Source organism: Rhinolophus hipposideros, assembly GCF_964194185.1.
Source record: "Rhinolophus hipposideros genome assembly, chromosome: 11".
NCBI lineage: Eukaryota > Metazoa > Chordata > Mammalia > Chiroptera > Rhinolophidae > Rhinolophus > Rhinolophus hipposideros.
In genome coordinates this window covers 42,178,592-42,200,625 of record NC_138057.1, presented here as the reverse complement: position 1 = coordinate 42,200,625, position 22,034 = coordinate 42,178,592, and the positions used below count along the sequence as shown (strand labels likewise).

General features: G+C 34.9%; 1 protein-coding gene and 1 pseudogene across 2 annotated transcripts in view; one reads left to right on the top strand and one right to left on the bottom strand.

Moving 5' to 3' along the window:
• Nucleotides 1-1,266: 1,266 nt before the first annotated feature.
• The window catches only part of VPS13A (vacuolar protein sorting 13 homolog A), a 205,202-nt gene continuing 184,434 nt past the window's right edge, over nt 1,267-22,034 (bottom strand). Inside the window, exons 69-72 of the mRNA XM_081066231.1 lie at nt 9,747-9,832; nt 7,183-7,306; nt 4,608-4,682; nt 1,267-2,756 (exon numbers count right to left, since the gene is read on the bottom strand). Of these exons, the coding sequence (XP_080922357.1) occupies nt 2,706-2,756; nt 4,608-4,682; nt 7,183-7,306; nt 9,747-9,832 (336 nt within the window). The 3' untranslated portion in view covers nt 1,267-2,705. The remainder of the gene's footprint in view (nt 2,757-4,607; nt 4,683-7,182; nt 7,307-9,746; nt 9,833-22,034) is intronic.
• Nucleotides 20,268-21,179, top strand: LOC308504694 (14-3-3 protein theta-like; annotated as a pseudogene). The gene is made up of 2 exons: nt 20,268-20,567; nt 20,617-21,179. The product of its transcript is annotated as a 14-3-3 protein theta-like (transcript).

The window sequence follows — 22,034 nt, the reverse complement described above, 5'->3', positions numbered from 1 at the left end:
TGGGATAGTTTTGGAAAGAATCGGAACTTGAAGGAGAAAGGGCCCGGGAAGGACAGTCTATAGCCGGTAATGATTATTTACCGGGATCAGAAAAGAACTCAGTTGAACTAAACTGAGCCTGGGTAAAATCCCAAAGTCTTGCTGAGAACACTAGGGATGAAACAGCCAATGCATACACTATGAAAGGGAAGCCCCTGGAGAAGAGCACGTGTTCTTTGGTTCAGAAAGGATTTTGTAAATGTGAAGAAATCGGAAGCTTCATTTTGTACCAGAAATCAAAGTTGCTGTTTCTAACACAGTTTTCTGGAGGAAAGTTGGCAGGGAACAGACACTTTGCCTTGGGTTTCACATAATGATCATGGGCTGTGCTAGAATCCAGGGCCTGGGGTTCTAGCTAACAAATAATACAACGAAAGAACTGACACAATACTCAGGACCTTATTCCATAGCAACTACCAAACAACCAAGGCAAGCTTCAAGTTCTCAAGAAGAGAGCCATTAAATATAGTAAAATGTAATTCAGGTCTGATTGTTTCAAATATAATAAGATGATGGACTCTGTAAAATTCAAGAAAAAAAATACAGAATCAAACACATGACTATAAATTGTAAAATACTATGCTAAGAAGACTGACTTGTTTTTGTTCTGTTGATGTTCTTCGTTTAGATGAAGACAATCTTCTAAGACAACTGATAAACTACTGCTCTTGAAATTGTGGGTCTTTCTATTTTAGAAACAGAGGAAGTGATGGGAGGAACTGATAGGTAGATGACAGGTAGAGAAAACGTGAGACAAAGCATTCCTAGGTTCCTATTAGTAAGGGAACAGGAAGGATAGGCATGTTGGCTTTCCATGTATAATAGTTACAAGACCCAGTCATGCTAGCCTCCAGAGGATACTAGAAAGATTTCTATGCTCCTCTCTTAGGCTTTCCCGCTTTACCATGGGACACCCGAGTTATGGGTATTTTTTCTGAGGATGAAATCATAAAACTGGAGCAGGTAATGACGTACTTAGCTAATAGGATGAATGGAACGTCAGTAAAACAACATTTTGGATGAGGATGATCTAATGAGTTTTCTGACTGCCTGTACTCGTGTTTAATGCGAATGCATGCAAAATTGGAGGAGCTCAGCAACAGAGAAAATGTGTATGTTATTTGAACAAAGGTCATCCTGGGAGCACGCACTATCATGTGATTTGAAATGTGTCACTTTTGATTCAATTTATGTTCAGCAAAGAAAAACATTCTGGGAGGAACTATTGGTAATAATATGTTTTTACAATCAGAGGAAAAATCAACAGTCTTTAGTAGCTGGATTTGGTCAGGAAGAAATACAGTTACAATCTGGCATGCTGTTTATTTTAGCTTTTACAACAAAGCAAGGGTTTGTTGGAACCTAAGGAGCATTTCACAACCATAGTCTATACAGATTCTCCAATTCCAAAAACAGTTTATAATAATTTCATGGCACATACAACATGCATCAAATACTCTGCATTATTTAATAACTAATAAGTCACTGCATAGTTTTCTTCGTGGTTCACAGTCATATATTCATCCCCTTTCACTTGAAAAAATCCACTAATATTAGGGTTTTTGATCAAATACCAAGAAAAAAACCCATGGCCTTATTTTTGCTAAAGGGCAGCCCGTGATTTTTGTTCTGATGAGCTATACATTTTAAAGACTTCTCATTTGAGTAACTGTAAGCAAACCAGAAATTCTCAATCTATGACCAACAGGACAGGTTACTGGATTAATCTTTGGAGTACATACACTTACTTATGAGAGGTGCTGTCTGTTGTGAAGCATAACTCATATCTAAGATGGTGGGAATTTTGTTTATTTTATGTTACCAGTGAATGGAAAATTATATTGTTAAGGCTTCAGGAATTTTCCTTTAAAGTCAGCAATCTATTAAAATCATGACCCGGAGAAACCAAGTAGATCCTAAGGAGATGGCTTAAGGAAATATTTCTAAGGCTTCAAAGTTTTGAGAAGGGCTTTCCCTACTTGGGTATGACACTCATTTCTTCAAGCCTTTCTTAAAATGAGGCTTGAAAGGGTATTACTATTCAATCTGTATTATATTATATATAAAAAGATTGTTTTTTATAGTCATGCGGTGTATTTGAAGTATAATTCAGACCGATCCTTTATAAAAATATAAGGAAAATAACACCAAAATATTTATCTGTAAAAAGAACATCATGTTTCTAAAGAAACCACCACCACCGTTCTCTTGATACCACTGAGGCAATGTTGGATTTCATCATTCATTTGATCACTTCCATCGCTTATTCAGGGAGTTTGAATTCAGCATGATAGAAGTTTAAAATGTAAACTAGGAACATTAAACTTAGCTCCGTCTGAAGGCTAAGTATGGGCAATTTCTCTACCCTTGCAGAGAAATTGGAAGGAGCAAATATTTAAGATTCATAAAAGAAACATTTCATTTACAAAGTAATTAGCATTTTAACCACATACATGGTTCAAGTTAGAAAACCAGAAGTATCCCCAAAGAGTCAAAATATTTTAATCACTTAACTGTTTTACCTGATTCTAACTGAAATTTACGTATATATACTTATTTATTTATGTACTTGAAATTACTTTTGTACTATACTTCCCAAAATAGTTTTGGAAGGTACAAGATGGAATCTGTAATGATTACTGTGTGTCTTCGAGCAGTGTTCTCCATCAGAGGCTTGGGGAAGGTTCTCTTGCTTCTTCTAGCTTTGTGAGAATCCACTGTTGTTAAGGAAATAAATGAATATTTACTTACTTCAGTAAACTTGCAATACAACTCAAAATGTAATGAATGGCAATCTGGAAGTTGGCTTTCCAGTTTAGTTAGGTGTATACCAGAAATTAAATTCATTTTGCCTAAGAGAAAATTCACTCACTTAAATGGCCCAGACGGTTCAGGGACAATGGTACTGGGTTTTATTTGACAATAAGGAAGTTTTTCTAAGGTCTTTGGACTTGGATGTTTACCTTCAGAATAAGAAAAGTCAAATGAACCATCCTGAGAGAGAAGGGTAATTTGGCAGCTGGACTGAATAATTCTGGTATAATGTGAAAAATGTCTATGCAAAATTCCTTCCAATCTATGCCAATTCTGTATCACAAACCTTCATGATTCTACATATAGGATTCTACTGATTAAACAGGAATAATGACATGTAATTCTATAGTGGGGAGCAGCATAGTAAGATTCTCGAGCATTTCAGGTGTTCTCATATTTTCTATTTTGAAATCACAAAAACAGAATGCAAATATAATGTAAACCTTTCTACCAATGATGTCTATTATCATTGGCCATGTATGACAGACATAAGCCTTATAGGTGACACTGGGGTTATCCCATTAGGAAAAGCTTCAGCAGAGATCTTTGTGCTTCTTTAACTTAAGAAGAACCTAGTAGGGGAATAGTTCTAGGATTAGGACAGCAAGAGAACTGAGCTCAGTAGCCTCCTTTGAATGTTTCTAGCAGAGCAGGAGGATTAGACACAAATCTCCTGGGATAAAATAACATGGTGACAGAGATTCAATGGAAAATTTGTTACAGAGAAACTAAAATATGTGGTGATGTCCTTCAGCGATGTGACAGCAGATGGCCTGAAAGTCATGCCATTACCATGCTCTACTCTGTCTTCCTGTCCCAGGAAACATGCATAATGAGGTACTGGCCACTTCATTCCTCTCTCTTTGTAACTTGTCCCCTTTCAATTTTCTACTTTTAGTATGCCAGTGTTGCCTTATATCACAGGGTCTAAATAGAAAATTGCACAGCACATGCTAAATTGCCCAAAGTTCCTGGTTGGGGTCCAGATGTGACAGTGAATTGGTAAAAAGTCACACCCAGCCAGGACCAATGCAGAGAGTAGCATGAGGGCAGGAGGCGCAGGGATTCAGTAAAGGAGCCATGTTCTTATAAGTTTCATGACACAATGAGTATCAATTCAGTATCAGAAATAGCGTATGAGTTGTGCTTTATGAGGTAGATAATCAGTTGTCTTCCTTTCTCGATGGTACACATCCTTGTAACTGCCATAATATCTCTAAAGTACGCTTTTCAGTTCACAGCACTCACACTTTGAGGAAACTGAGGTTAACTGACCTCCCCCAGGTTCTACAGTCAAGAAGGAACAGAACCAATATGCACACCCAGATTTTCGGACTATAGACTTGGCTCCTTTTGTTTTGTTCCATGCTAGGTGCTATGTGCCATTGTGATTTTTATTAAAAAATCACTATAGCTGTACAGTAGATAAATCAACAATTCTTTCCCTGCTAGAGCCGGTAGATTAACATTAGAATAAAATAACTTCTTTTGTTTGTTGACTTTTTTTCAAAATATTACAGTTAAGAATCAAAATAAGAGCAATTTGATATGAAAAACAAGTAGGTGTGTTGAATTCAATCTAATGAAAAGTAGTTTTAGGGAAATATTATCTAGTTACATATATCAAAACTGTCAAAACACAAAAACAAAATTAAAAACGAACAAAACCAATCTGCCTTAAAAAATAATCCAATTTTCATGGCTTTAAAATGAGAAGCTGCTACCTGTTTACGTAAAAGATTCATTATATTTACCCTAGCATCCTCCGGGGTCTTGAAGTTAATTATTTTTCCAAACTCTTTGGCATGGAATACAGATTTCACCCGTTCCTATAAACAGAATAAGTAACTTCATTAAAATGAAAATCCATTTGTAAAAATATGATAAAGAAATGGTATGCAGTTTTAGAAATCTGTGCCTATAGCTTCCATCTTATGCAAATTATACACCTTAAAAAAAAAAAACCAAGAATGGGAAACCAAGAAGAATCGAACACAAATTGAAAAAAAGAAAAGACTAAATACTAACACATCTATTATCACTAAACCTAAGTTAAGAAGCTGTAGGTGAGATTTTAATTGCTAAAGCCATAAAGGTTTACACAGAGGATGGGAAGGAGATAAGGCTGGCAGCACTGTCACTGTTCTTCCCCTGCAAAAAACTTCTCACATCGTTCTTGATACCTGGCCACGGAATAATGATGATTTCAGCTCAAAAATAATATACACGTATGCATGTGTACATACATACATACACACATGTGTTTATGGGTGTGTGTGTCTGTATGTGTGTATGTATGTAACTTCTGACATTTTAAACCAATCATTTAGTCAGAATGTAGCTTAAGGATCAAAGAAACCAAATCCTATATGATTGTCTTCCACCTTTTGCACTCCTTCGGTGTTCTGTTCGGTGTTTGTGGGGAGAACTGTCTAATGGTGGATGTTAAACATTAGACGGACAAATAGAAAGAATGGGACTATTGAGGAGAAGGGTCATTTCTGGTAACTCTGGGTAGTGTCACAGAAGAAGCAATGTGCAGGTTTTACTAGTCTAACAATTCCTATAATTAATTCAAATATCCATGCAAATACAGACTCCAGAAGAAATCTGATTTATTTATTTATTTATTTGTTTGTTTGTTTGTTTATTTATTTTTTATTTATTTATTTATTTTAAAAAAGGATGGCTGCTGATGCAATGTTATAAGAAAAGGTAGAAGGGGAAGAAACCAAGGAGGTAAGAAGTTTATCCTTGGAGAGAGAAAAAAATATGAAAAAGCCAGGACAGTAGTATGGGCTAGATCAGGAGCTAACGGCCACTATCCATTATTTCATATGTGTTCACAGGGCCTTTCATTTTGTGAGTGAATCTGAAAAATCCTCAGTGGGGAAAGTTGGTGTAAAATCCCCCAGAACTAATTTCCAGTCTACTCAAGAGCTTCCCCCCATGTCTTTGGAATAAGTGGTAAGATTGGACAAATGGTTTTCACCGGTTAAACACGAGGCCCAGGGGCAGTGCTACTCAATAGGCGGCCCAGAAGAAATCTTGTTTCTGCCTGTCTGTGTCCAATGCCCCTGCTCCAGTAACAACTTTTTGAATCCCCTTTGGGTAACTATTTCTCCCCTTTTCTCACTCCAAATACTTCAGACAGAGCTGACCCTTCCTTCTGGGCAACACCGTGCTGATTCCATGACCCCTCACCTGGCTATCCGGCCCATTGCAACTCCCTGACCAAAGTGATTGATTCAGGAATAAGCAAGTGACCAAAGGTGGCTCAGTGAGAAACTTTCATTCTGCTGAGCTACTAGGAAATAAGCTTCGAACCTCTGCTGGGCATCCTGTCACCAAAAAATGGCCTGCTTGAGAATGAAGCCAACACTGAACAAAGTAGAAGCTAGAGGTGAGGGTGGCGAAGAAGGGGAGAATGAAGAAGAGAAAGGGAGGTAGAATAATTGCTAATGATATTATTTGAGCATATATATCTAAGTTCCAAGATGTAGACATAGACTTTTCAGTTACATGATTTAATTAAATCCCTCAAAATCAAAACAAAACAAATACAACAAAGAACAAAACTTAACTTGGGCTGTATTTCCTACTAATGCAGTGAATGTCAAAGTGGCTCTACACATAGGTATCTGGTCAAATATTTTGAGGCCAAAATACATTATCTCATATCATATATACCTATTGTATTACTATACCTATATATTACTACATCTTATAATACCTACCACAGTCATTACAGCGTACGATGGATATTGAGTCTCTACTGATTAAACAAATGATTAGCAATTCACTGTATTTTGTTTTAAGAACCAGACACTGTGCCAGCTGCTGGGAATCAAAGCAGAGAGAGAAATGGTCTCTGCCTTCAAGATTATAATTGAATTGGGATGATAAAATAATATCTATAAAGAGAGAAAGAACTATCAACAATCAGCTGTTAGATAATTTTTCAAGAGTCCTTTTGTGAGATTTGCTGGGAAAAACATCCTGGAGGGAAATGCTACAGGTTCTGGGATATACAAATGATTTTCTCATTTGAGTGCCTTGGACAGCAGTGGGGAGGTAGGGTTCCATTACTGCATATAATGAGGGCCTGGGGATGCTATTGTCAATGGAACAGCACGGAGAGGAGCATTATTTTTTTTTTTTTGTCTAGCTTTCTTTTCTTTAAGCCTGAGTAAGACAGCAGGTGTAAAGGAAAACCATACAAAGACAAAGCAACATCTATAAAAGAGATGGAAACATTACAAAAGTAGAGGACTACTTCAATGAGTTATTTTCAGTTCTAAATTTTCAAAAGAAATCTATTCAACATACCTTTGCCTCAATGCGCAATCTTCTCCCATGAACAATGAATGGCTCTTTGGTAAACTCATCAAAACTGTACTGCCACTCACATGTAAGCTGTCCAAATGTTCCTTTTGTTACGAACAATACACCACTGCAAAATAAAATCCACTTTAAAAACCTAGGCACTTATATCCAATAATATAACAATACCAGGATATACATATTCTTTGCAAGTACACACAGAACATTCACCAAGAGGGGCTATATTCTGGGTCACAGAAAACCTCAATGAACTTAAAAGAACTGAAATCATACGAAGTATGCTCTCAGCTCATAATGAAATTAAACTAGAAATCAGTAACAGAAAAATAGTAAGATTTCTAAATGCTTGAAAATTAGCAAACTTCTAAATAATCCATGGGTCAAAAAATCTCAAAGGAAATTAGAAAATATTTTGAACTGAATGAGAATGAAAATACAATACAAACCAACTTTGTGGGATGCATTTTAAGCAATGTTAAGTGGGGAATTTATAGCAGAACATACTGATATTAGAAAAAAATGAAGTAGTTATGAAGTCAAATATATAAGGTACTTTATAAGAAATAGAAAAAATTTGTAGAATAAATGATCAATATTTTGGGGATCTTTCATGTAACTAATACTTTAGAATAAATGCTTTTACTAAGGCTCCATGTAATATGTTTACTGAACTACATCAGAAAGAGGCTTTTAAAATTAATTGTTTTCCCATTTTGAGCAAAAAAATAAAGCAATGAAAATGCGTTCTGTCTATAATACTTCTATTTAATCCTTCCTGCAAAAGCTGGTTTCCACCAATTCTTCCTTCTGTTTGAAACATCAATTGTAGTTACAACCAGAAAGTTTCTTTAAGTAACATATACTTTTAAGTAATCGAGTTAAAGAAAAAGCTGGCTCCTGGCTGGAACGTAAGAGAAATCTAATCAGGATTTACATCTCTCACTTCAGTCTTCTGTCTCTGATAGCCTCTTTTACCAATCAGGGATCATAGCGGAACAAACCTATGGCTATCTATGGAACTGGTCCTCTAGTACATTTCAACCATGTGAAAAATCAAAGATAGGCTAATCTCATAGCAGGTACCTAGTATACGCTATCCTGATTCAAAGACCCTTTATCCTCAAATCTGAAACTTGTAAAGAAAGGAAATTCTAAGAATAAATATTACCTTTCAATCAATTACAACTCACTCACTTCTCTTACTCTGACGAGGTTTACGTAACCTCCTTTAAAGAGTTCTACACTGTTGAAAAGAAGGTAATTTTTTAAATGTTGCAAGATTTGTAAGCTAATAAACTTTGCAACTGACTCTTAACTCTGATGAGTCACTCTTCCTTTAGTCAATGAGGGAGAGGGTTATTAAAAACATGACTAAAATTGCAATGAACAAAAATGACTGCTGAAGCATTGTAACTATAAAAGTTTAGAAACAATTTAGATGTAAATTGCAGTACATACTACTAAATACCATCATTTACAACTTAAGAAAGATCTCCATATGCTGACATAGAATAATCTTCAAAACAAAGACTTTAAGAATTAAAACAAAGTACAGAATTGTATGTATAATAGATTTCCATTTATATCAAAATACACATATATGTATGCTTGCATAAGCAAACAATATTTCAGGAATGATGCAAAAGAAACAAAAGTGGTTGCCTCTAGGAAAGGGAAAAGAGGAACGGGTATCTGGGATGGAACGAAGAATGACTTTTACACGTGTACCTTCTACTCGTGTGTGTTTTCTAGCTTGTGCTACTTTTTATACAAGAATATTAAGATAGTGCTGTAAATTTTATATTTGGAAATTATTAGGATTATAAACATTAAAAATGCCTAAGTTCAACAGTCAACGTGAACTAACAAGATGTTTATATAACTTTGTCTTTTCGATAGTGAACAAATTGATCACTTTCTATTTAGCTATAACCTCTCCCCCTCAGCCATTTTCACTCTGCCATCCAGAAATCTCCATGTTAATACTGCACATGCTCATTCTTTTCATAACAAAATGATTCCTGCAAAACCTGCCGCTGTGAAGCTATGCCACTGTGTATTTTTGCATGTACCCTTCCACTGTCTACAGGCCTACTTGAGGACTTGGCTGTAGCTGGTAATACCCACATAAAATTTGATCTGTCCCCAGTGGTCTATCTACTTATGTGAGTGAATCAATATGTATTCTAATGAAAAGATACCACCAGAAGACTATGGACTTCTGGGGTAACCTGAAATGTGTACTTTGTCAGGGACGAGGAAGGCATGGTATTGGTCTACCCTTCAAAGGATAGTATTATGGCAATTTCTGTATCAGTCTGAATTGGTTGAAATAATTCTAAATTGTTTGTGGATGGCATTGCAGTTTATCTGTATGCATGCACAAAGCCAAAGATGAATTTATGTAAGGTTTTAGGTACAAGGCTTACAGAGCAAGAACACGAGAGTTAGCAGGAGTCAGTGTGACCGGAACAAAAGGTGACACCAACTGCTTCACTTCATGAGTGCTGTCAGTTAACCCCTTATCAAGTTACATTAGAGAAAGTTACCTTTTGGTTATCATTAACATATCGGTTTTATTGATCATGACATGGGTGAAATATTTGTATTTTGCAAATCTTCCATTTTCCATGACCTAAAAAGAGGTGAGACAGAGAGAGAGAAACTCAGTAATATTCCTATTGTAATGCAACTAATCCCTTACAATCCTCTAAAAACCATTTCTCAATGGGGGCAAATCATTAACATACTTATATAGTAAATACATCAGCATAAAATTGAATATTCACAAAATCATTGCTGCTTCTTTTTAAAAGCACCAATCTGGACTGCTTTATTCAAGATGCTTCAGTTGCAGCTATATCGATCTTTAATGCTGGATTTTTAGAAAATATTGTTATTATCTTACAAAGTTTAAATTGAGCCTATTAAGCTTACTATTAAACTATCCCATTCATTTTACCTTGGAATATATATTCGTATTTGATCACATCTGTAGAAAAACCCACGTAAACACATATTTAAACCTACATTATTACATAAATTACTACTAGCTCCCACCTTGTCTCTTCCCTGGAATTTCCCTATCTGCCTTACAAACATGCTTTTCTTTGCTAATCTCACAACTCATACAAAAATAAGGAGCAGAGTGTTTTTGGACAGGGAACCCTAGGACCTAATTAGCCAATGCAATGGACTTTATTTTCAAGACTGTTGAAATACTGTCCATAGCATTATTAATAAATCCTTTGTCCAAGAAATATAAACACAGCTATATAAACAAGAGACTTGATCATTTTAATTTCTGTTCTAAATACTATTTGCTCTGAGGATGTAGTTAGTTTGGCTATTTAAAATATATAGAAAGCTAGACTAATATTTTTTAAATTAGCAAGCAATGTAACTGTGATTAAGATCCCTCAAGAAGAGGTATGTTAAGAATTTAACCAAAAATGTTCGATTTCTTGAACAAATTCCATAAGAGAATATAGAAAATTATGTTCCAGGAGGCTATATCAACAAACTAAAATGATTTAGCCTAGAATAAAGCTAACAAGTGACTTCATAATAATCTTGGTAGAGAAGCTTGATAGAATAGTCTTCATTTTGACTGGAGACAGAAGTTAAAATAACAACCACAACAATAACAAAAACCTAACTACAACAGCAGGGTGAGGCACACAAATTAATTGCATGGAAGAATCTTCTAACGTCAAAAATTGTAATATTGAGTATCTTTAGTATTTCCTGTAGCCGGTAGGGTAAGTAAACACAAATTCCTTGAATTACAAATGAAAACTGGACATAAACACAGAAGAAATTAGCAGGAATTATTAGATAACAAATTATACAAGTAAATTTGAAAAACTAGACAAAATGGGTCATGTGTTAATATAAATTATTAAGAGAAGAAGCATCAAATATTGGAGAGGTAGAAATTATTTGCAGATGAGATATTTCTGGAAATCTCAAGTACACAAATTTTTATAAACACAATAATCAGTTTTATAAACACAATAATCAACTTGAAAAATGAAAGGAAAAAAATCCTTTTTACAAGGGTAATAAAAAAAGAAATTGACACAAGTTCAACCAACAGCATGCACAATTTATGTGATAAAAGCTCTAACACTCTATTGAGAGGAATAACAGAAAATTTGAAAATGGAAATTCCTGTCTTATTCCTGGATAGAAAAAAATCATTACAATAAAGATGTTATCACCTCCTTCCCCAATTTTTACACACACACACACACACACACACACACACACACACACTCAACTTGATCCCTAGATGGTGTTTGTTATGGGGAAGGGGAGAAGTAACTTGACAAAATACTAAAATTTATCTAGGAAAATAGTGATAACAGCCAGTATATCATGAAAGGAGAATGAGAAGAACTACCTTAGCAGATACTAATATAATTTATAAGTTGCAGTAGTGAAACAGTTTGGTGCTACTGGAAGTTATATACAGACATATCAATAGAAAGAATAAAGATTCCAGAAATTGACCAAAATGCACTCGGGACTTTGTAAAATTTTATATATCCAAATATAGGAATTCATGAAATCAAGACAGCATTTCAAATTCCTGGGCAAAAGTGTGTATTATCACATAAATGGTATTTTAGGCAACTAGATAGCTAAAGATGGATCCCTACTTCTCTCTTTATACCAAATTAATCCACATGAAACACTTATATAAGTATACGAAACTCTAGAAGTACAAAAAAAAATTTTAATAATCTTAAAGTGAGAAAGGCTTAAATATAAAACACAAAGTCCAGAAAACAATGTAAAAAAATTCCCAAGTACACGAAAATTAACACTCCTAAATGGCAAAACAATAAGCAGATAAATAAAATCAAATAACAAAAAAAATCAAAGGATAAGTTGGGAAAATATTTGTCAATATAGAGATATAGAGCTAAATTCATAACAGAATTCTACAAACATGAATAAACCAACTGAAGGAAAATGAGTAAACCAATAGGAAAATGTGAGAAGTTTATGAACAGGTAGTTCAGCAAAACATAAACAAAATATGACCAATAAACATGTAAGAAAACGTTCAAAATAACTCCAAATCAAGAAAATGCAAATCAATTCAATGTACCCTTTGAGTCAGCATTGCCACTGCTAGGATTTATCTTATACAAAAATATGCCAAGGTATACATATAGAAATCTTCATGGTAATATTGCATTAAATGCAAAAATGTAAATGTTTATTAATAAGGGATTGCTTAAATAAATTATAAATAGCCATACAGCGGGACATTACGTGGTCATGAAAAAGGTAGACTTCTGTACTGATAAAGATGTGCAAGATCGTATTAAGTGACATCACTGAGAGTGAATGAGGGGGAAGCAGAAACATGTATGTACTTATTTACCTGTGCACAGAAAAATTGAGGAAGAGTTGGTGGTAACACACCAATCTGTTTTTTGCACTCATCTCTGGGCTTGGGAAGGGTAATAGTGGGGGTGGAAATGAAGCTTTATTTTTAACTTTACATCCTTTCGTTTCAGTTTTGTGGTATTGCAAAAGAAATTAGCTTAAAAGTGTTTACTTTCTTTTGTTCTATATGGCCAAGTTTTAAAATCAAGAATATAAATGTTGATCTCCTCAAGAATCACTGGTACTAGAAGTCAAGACTCTATATATACATACTGTTAAAAAATCACAACCTTCAAATAACTTAAAAGGCTATGGTTCAACTCCAATCTCAGCAGCTAGCTTCTATTTCAATATTGTGTCGAGTTTGGGCATTGCAGTTGAGCCTGCCTGTCGTTACTTTTCACTTTTCAGACCCTAATTAAATCAAGTCTAACCTGTGCATATAAAGAATTAAACCATTTTCAATAGTCACAATAACATCCAGTATAAATGAAAACTAAAAAACTAAAAAAGTCATGCAATGTTTTTGGAGTTCATCAAAAACCTTAAATACAACTCTTGAAAGATGAATGGACATTATGATCCAAACAGTCTACTTGGAAACATGTAATCAACTGTATTCTTTATTAGAATGGATATATTTGGATATATGTCAAAGATAACCCTTTATACAGCAAAATTTCCTAGTCAGTCTCCAGTGCAAACATGTGAATATACAGTAAGAGCAGGACTACAGCAGAAGCTAAAACTTTGGCAATGAATCCCATAGCAGCCTGAGAGAGAATGTGATATTATAGCTTATCAGCCATCATCTTTCATCATGCTGTTAAGAGTCTACAAGTGTCATGCGTTGGTAACAATTTCCTGCCTAATTATTTGACTTTATAAAGTCTCTGCATATGAAGCTTTATACTGTTTAAAATGTCATGATGTATTATTTTAGGGGAAAATAACAACAGAGTTTTAGACCTAAAGAAATGTTACTGTGTATCTCTTTCATTTATACCTGAAGAAATTGAGGATCAGGGCAAGTGTCTTATCTAATTTTCACAACCACCTTGTGCAGTTAGGTTAGATTACAGTTAAAGTGACTCGCTTGGAGTCTTATTGTCAGTTGCAAAAGTTGGCTCAGAAAAGTGGTTTCTTCACTTGTAATCCCTGTGCTTTTCACTGCACCGTGGTGTCTCCTCTTATGGTGCCAATCATAAGTTTCCTATGGTACCTCAAAAGTATCTTCAATATCCCTGGATGCTGGATGTTGCTGAGGCAGACTGCTAAAGCAGATCAGGCTGGCTGTTTGTTGTTGTTGTTATTGTTGTTGGGTTTTTTTGGGTTACCAGGGTCCAGATGGCTTTCTCTATCCCAAACAGATGTAAGCTATGATAGTTTCTACTAAAAATAAATTGTGATACCCTTTAAAACAAATGAACTAGCAAAACCAGGAGTAGGAGTCACTAAGAGCCTTGGCATAAAGACCAAGATTGGCTGAAACATCAAATGCCTTGACTGAAGTATCAAGTACAATGGCCTGTACTTTAGATTTGTTAGCCTAATTTAAACGCTAGAATGTTAAAGGAAAAACAACTTTTGCTTTAGTCATAAAAAGTATATATGAATTACCTATCACCATCTGAGAATTTTCTTAAAGAAATAAACAGAAACATAAAGGTAACTGCATTCATTCCATACAATTGTCAGAATCTATGGATAACAATTAAAATGTATGGTTACTGGTAAAAGAATGCCTTTTGTATTACAAAAGATGAGTATGTAAACATTAATTTATTGGATATAAATAAATCCAAACCAAATTGATCACAAACTTAGAGACACACACAGTGGGAACTTTGAAAGACAGTGGCCAGGGTTACCCTCTACCAATATCTGTATTTCCTATCAGGTAAGTCCCAATACTTCAGGAAGAGAACATAAGATACCACGTTTCCCCCAAAATAAGACCTAGCTGGACCATCAGCTCTAATGCATCTTTTGGAGCAAAAATGAATGTAAGATCCTGTCTTATATTAAAATAAAACCTGGTATTGTAATATATTATATTATATCCGGTATTATATTATATTATATCTGGTATTATATTATATTATACCCAGTCTTATAATAAGACTGGGTCTTATATTAATTTTTGTTCCAAAAGACACATTAGAGCTGATGGTCCAGCTAAGTCTTATTTTCAGGGAAACATGGTAGAAACTACTATGCAGAAACCATTGCTAACATTCTCAAATCATACAATTACTGTGAAGTAGCAGGGTTCTACAATAGAAATATTTCCAAAAAAAACCCAAAAGCAAAATATAAAAAGGTAGATATTAGGAACAAATCACTAATATGGAAGGCTTTAAATTTCAAATATACAGTTGTCCCTCAGTATCTACACGGGGTTGGTTCCAGGAACCCCCTGCATAGCAATATTCACAGATGGTCAAGTCCCTTAGTTGGCCCTCTGTATCCATGGGTTCCATATCCTCATATTCAATTCAATCCATCATTGGTGGAACCAGTGGATACAAAGGGCTGACTGTAAAATGCTAATATTCATGGGAAATATATTTAAGAAAATTGGATAAAGGATTAGAACACAGAGTTCAGCACAAAACAAAAACAAAATCTGATTAATATCTAAACTTTTTTAAAGGTCATGGGTGATGAAAAGAAAATGAAATTCATCTAGATGAAAGATAAACTAAGAGTAAGAATGCTATAAAAAAGAAAATGTACTGGACAACAAATATATGGTTTTAAATAGCTTAATTTGAGTAGTCAGGAGATGATGGGGAAAAAGGAAAGGTTTATGAGCAGATTATACTAAAAACTTAAACTTACTTTTTTAAACCAACAAAATTCAGGCAGAAAATTTTAAATTAAAATGGTAAATGCCACCATTTCTCAATTATGTTAAGAAGTAAATAAATAGCCAAGTTGTTCAAAACAATCTTTATTTTTGGTGAAAAAATGCAGTCAATTACTTCCTTAGAATTATTTAATTAAAGGTTATGGGTAAAAAATGTTTTACAAATTTACTTCAAATATGAAAGATTATGAGGGTCATGGCCAAAAGAAACAGGCATTCAACCAAGCTTCGTGATCAAATATAATAGAAATTCTTTTCCTCAAAGCTCAGTGATTTCATATGTACAACAGAATAAACGTGAACAACACTAAAAAAGTGATATTTAGTTTACTCTGTAAGGCAAGTTAATTTTTAAAAAATCAAATTTCACTGACTGTCATCAAATCTGAAGAGGAATTAGCCCTATTTAATCCCCCATACCTTTGTCTCCTCCCATGCTACTGAGCTATTTCGATTGTCCAAGTACACGCTCTACTGACAGCTTAGACAAAGCAGGAAAGCTGAGCATAACCCTGTGACATCAAGTCAAATCAAATCAAACTATTACCTTAAGAACTGTGAATTGACATCAACTGGTTCAACTGAAACAGTCTAGAGAAAGGACAGCATTATGTTCATGACATAATTATGTACATTGACAACAGCCGACCATTAATTAACCTATGTAATAGGTTCTAGAGAAAGGGCCGAGAGGTAGGTCAGAAATAATTTACATCGATAGTTGTAAGAGTCTCCTGAATGCATTTCCAACAGAACCTCTACTGAGCAGCAGTTATTGACCCATGATACTATATATAGGTAGTGGAAAACAACAATAACATCTTTAAAATACTGTATAATTCAGAGCAATCCAAATCTGAGGTTTTATTGTTTCTATTGCTCATCAATTAGTGGGTAGAAATTGTCCTGGTATTTTAACAATTCTATTAACCTTGAAAGGAAAAAAAGGATAAGATTTAATGATGCTTTTATCTTCATAAAGAGGAAACAAATGAGGAATACAGAATTATATAATGATAAGCAAAAGCTAGCGTCAAGTGGTCCTTATCTGGAATAATGAAAATATAACAACAATGAATTCGTATTAAACATTGTATTAATAATCGTATACACTACATCACTTGTTTTAATTCTAGCAACACCACCAAGGTATTGTTATCTTGGTGTTATGTATCTCAATACCAAGACACTGTTAAGTACTATAATTAGTCTGGAAACTGAGATCAGACAAGCATAATAAAAGATTATAAAGCTATTAAAAAGAAGAGACTGGAATTGAACTCGTTTACTTGGTTCTGGAATCCAGGCCCTGAGCCACAGGGTTCTGCTGCATCTCAGATCATTTTTATTGTCAACATGAGCACAGAATAACTAAATATATATATATATATATATATATATATATATATATATATATATATATAGTGGAATATATTATATTCCACTAGATACTTCCTTAGAATTATTTAATTAAAGGTTATGGGTAAAATAATGATCCTTAGGTATTATGTGAAATTGAAGTGGGATCCCATCTTCACAGCTCATTGAAATACGGGTTCCGATACCTCACAAGCTGTATCATGTCTCTGGCAATGCTTCAATTTCACATAATACCTAAGGATCATTATCTCTTTGTAAGATTAGGCATATCTTATGTCTCTTGATTCCTCCAGTTCCTCAGAGGCTCACATACAGCAGCTCATCAACAGTGGGAAATTACAGGGTTGGACTCTAACAGGGTATTGTGTTTTATTCCCCAATCACCAGAAAAATAAAGCTCATTACAATTATAATCTCATGAGATGAACAGGAATCTTGACTACTCTCTTCAGGACTGTAACCTTAAGATCTAGAAGAGTGTCTAACATGTAACTAATAGGAGTTTAAATACTGGCATAAAAACAAATACATGACATTAATTTTTTTTCTTTGTATTCATATATACTATGCTGCCAAATCATCCAAAAATTCAATTATACATATATAATTATACATTTACCCTTTTGGCATTTTTAACTTTCAAAGTAGCCTGGCATCTTATTCCAGAAATGTTGACTTTGCATGAAATATGCAGCCTTCCACACTTGTATTCCAACACTGTAGCTTCATAAGATCTCCAACTAAAACAAATACGTAAACCTGAAGTACCACAAAAGATCTTAATGTACATTTCCCCACATTTACAGTGGTAAAGTTCATTGAAAATGTGGCATTACAGTTCATTAGATCATCAGCAGAAGTAACTAGGCTATTCATTTCATTTGAATTTATAACTAAAAACTCTAAACTGACAAAGTATATACACATGGTGCTTCCTTTCATAGATGACATTAAATTTTGTTTTTAGATGAATGAAAGAGGTCTCTGATCTTATTTTGAATGAAAATGAATTGTTTCATTTGGCAAAAGAACAGCCTTTCTTCCATAGGACATTTGGCCAGTGAAAAAATAGACTTTTCATACTTATACTAATAACACTATTGTTGGAACACACACTGAAAACAACAACAAAAAAATCTGAATGAGCTTTACTAAACTCAACTTATGCTGAGAGTCTCTGTGCTATCCAAAGTAATCAGGAAAGTTAGAAGTAGAGCTCTAACACATCAGTAGAGAAGCCCTGGGTTGAATCCCAGGTTATAATTTAGCATCTTTAGCTAAATAAAGGCTAAAGACCTTCTAAACTAATATATACTGCAGAGTTTTAGCTCTATTTGCACATCCTCAGTAAGAAAGGCTCAAGCTGAACCTACTTGAACTTAACACTTGAGGATTTCTTTTAAAGTTAAATGGACTAAATTTTATATTTTAATAGTACTTAGCCTTCCTTACAATATTTACAAATTTAAGGACTGCAATGATGACAAACTTTTGAAAAAGATTTAGAAATCAAATTAGTCTTATTTAAGTTACTGGATTGAAAAAGAGAATTAAAAAAATTCATTTTACACTTGAGATAAAAACTGGAACCTCTCCTAAGTGGAACTATCACCTCTAGCAAAAGATATAATTTCAAAGTCATTTTCAAAAAGTTTTTTAATGTAATACTCTAAGGCTCTAAGTGGAGTGAATTACTCTATTGGTCCAAAATAAAGTTAACGGGACTTACTACTAAATTTTTAAAAGTATGGCCCTTTGAAAATGATGTGCCAAAGACTCCCCAGTAGATTTCTGCTAAACTAATAAATGAGGTAGAAAAACTGTATCCATGCTGGGTAGGTAATCTCCCTTTCCATGGGATCTGCTTTATCCGTGATGCTAAGAACTCTAATTTGCCTGGGTAACAGAATTTGGCTCTCTTCAGTTTTCTCATCCCATTCAGAAGTATGCTTCTGGAGAGGAAGAGTTACAAAACGAAGAGTGAAGTCCAACAAGCCTTTGTCTCCTAGTTCTTATACACTTACTCAAACTGTCAGACGAAGCCAGGAAGAATGTTCGGCACTAGTCTGGTGATCTGACTGCCTATGGTAAGACCTTTCTTCCAGTTCAGCTCCCGGAGTAAAGAGAAAGACCACGTCGACTGAAGGCAGTTATCTTCCAATTGCTATTAGGGCAGTGTCTGAAGCTAATTATAAACATCTGTAATTTCTGAAAGAAAACAAATATACAACAAACACAAACAGCCTCCCTTCTACAATTTACATAATGGCAACCAGGGTAGTTTTGTAAGCCATGTAGGAGATTCAAAGAAAACATAGTTAAAATTTAAAAATATCCAAAATGGTTAAGAATGTAGTACCCCAATGGGACAACCCAGCTGTCGATTTATATACAATGAAGGACACAAGACACACACACACACACACACACACACACACACACACACACACTTTAAGAGATTTACTTAAGAGGCAGAAATTTTTTTAAAAGGTGAAGTCAAAAGGCAGAAATATGTTCAATCAAAAATAAAGCTCTTCTACATAAGCTATAAAAATACAGAAAAGGTTCTGCCAGCTATTTATGTATTTCAGAAATAAAAACCAGGTTTCCCATATTAGGGATTAGTGTATGAGTGGGTGACTTAAAAATCTTTATAAGTTAATAATTCTGTGTATAAAAATTTATAGTAAAATAAAAAAAGTAACAGAAATTTGGATCATAATCACATAAATAAAAAATTTAAAAAGGAAATAACACCATTAATGATGGGGAGACAGAATAATTGGACATTTTTTTCTTTTCTAGTCCTATTTTACCGAACATACGAGTATATTACTTTAACAATGTAAAATCTACTTTAATTAAAAAAAAAAGATCATGTCTCCTGTAAAATATTAAAATTGTAGATTGAGAATCTGTGTTAGCTAATCTATGTTCATAAGAGGGATTTAGCATTATCCATGGAAGTGTGGGTCTCTAAGTTTTTCAGTTTATTGAAACCACAAGTTTTATTGACTACATTCAGAAAAACTTCGTAGGCACATGTAGTTAATAGGTTATTAACAAATGGTAATTCATAGAAAAACATAGCATGCCTAAGAATATACTTAGCTAAATGTGACTACCCTGATTATTTATGTTTAAATTTTGAATGCTCAAATATTTAAGCATCTCTAAGATCCAGAGGAATAGCATAACACAGTTTAGTAGGTATCTTTGTTACCATTTCACTGCTTAGAACATATATATGCAATGAAGAAGGTTACATTAAAAACAGTTTTGAGACAGAAGGGTCCTGGGCTAGAGCTCAAAGTGGATTAGAGTGGTGGGACTCCCACCGCGGCTGCTAAGAAGGCCCTCCGCACGCCCTCCCACTCTGAGGAGTCTGGGTCCGCCCTAGCGCCTTCCCGTCCCCATGGAGAAGTTAGAGGTAATCCAGAAGGCGAAGCTGGCCGAGCAGGCCGAGCGGTCGGACCACATGCCACCTGCACCAAGGCCCTGATGGGTGGAGAAGGGGCCAAGCTGTCCAACAAGGAACACAACCTGCTCTCAGCAGCCTACGGGAACGAGGTCGGGGCCGCAGGGCCGCCTGGAGGGTCATCTCCAGCTTCAAGCAGAAAACCGACACCTCCGACAAGAAGTCGTAACTGATTAAGGACTGCTGGGAGAAAGTGGAGTCCGAACTGAGATCCATCTGCACCACCATCCTGAAATTGTTGCGTATCTAAATAGCCAGAGACAGTTAAGGTTTTCTACATGAAAAGGAAGGGAGAGTACTTCCGGTACCTTGCTGAAGTTCCTTGCGATGATTGAAAATAAACGAGAAGATTCCCAAGGAGCTTACCAAGGGGCTTTTGATATATGGTACGAGTAAGCAAGAAAGAAATGCAACCCACACACCCAACTCATCTGGGGCTGGCTCTTAACTTTTCTGTATTTTATTGCGAGATTCTTAATAATCCAGACCTTGCCTGCACACTGGCTAAAACGGCTTTTGATGAGGTCATTGCAGAACTTGATACATTGAATGAAGACTTACAGACAGCATCCTCATCATGCAGTTGCATGGAGACAACCTAACATTATAGACATTGGACAGTACAGAAGAATGTGATGTGGCAGAAGGGGCAGAAAACTAACTGCATACAGTGCATCATCCTTCTTCCCCTGAAGAAACATTTTGACACATCTCCATTCCTTATTCCATTTGGATTTCCTATAGCAAAGAAACCCACTCATGGGTATGGAATCAACTGTTTATAGTCTTTTCACACTGCAGCTTGGGAGAACTCCATTCCTTGATTTGTGTTTGTCTTGGCCATCCTGGTGTGCAGTTACTGCTGCAGAAAAGTATTAATAGCTTCATTTCATATAAACATAAGTAACTTCCAAACCCTTATGTAGAGGACTAAAAATGTATCTGGTATCTAAGTAATCTGAACCAGTTCTGCAAGTGACCGTGGTTTGTATTACTGTGAAGCTGTGAAAACATAATTACAACTTAAAGAGTGTTCTACATATTTTCTTAATTTCTACATTGCCTCCCTTACTCTTCTTTAGGGATTTTCTTTCAGTAAGCAACTTTTCCATGTTCTTAATGTATTGCTCTTTTGTAGAAATCCAGAAGTACTCGATTGAATGCAAAAGCGTTTGACATTTCTCCACTGGGTGGGGAGGGGTTTACAAAATGGAAATGATTCTTGTATCATATATGATGAGGCCTTGTGTATCTGTGACAACAGGGAGTTTCCTTACTCATTCTTCATTTGCTGTTTCCCTTCCCAGTAAAAATTCACTTACACCTCCTGAATAGTTTTGGTGTTCACTTTACTATGTAATAGAAATAACATGTTGCTGCCAGAATACAAGTACTGCTTTTGGAAAATTAAAATACATGTCATTTTTTAATACACGAGAAAGGAGAAATAAATTATATGTCAATGTCTAAAACTTAAGTACTTTTCCGTGAAGATTTGTGCACATGTGAGGGTATCCAATTTGTCTAGTGATTGTTATTTAGAGAGTTGGACCACTATTGTGTGTTGCCAATCATTTACAGTAGTCCCCCAAAAAGGCCTTGTGAATATGTAATGCCCTATGTAACAGTACAGTAACAAAATCAAATTACATTTATATGGCTTTGGAACAATTTCATACTCATATTTTAAGGGATAGGTGAATT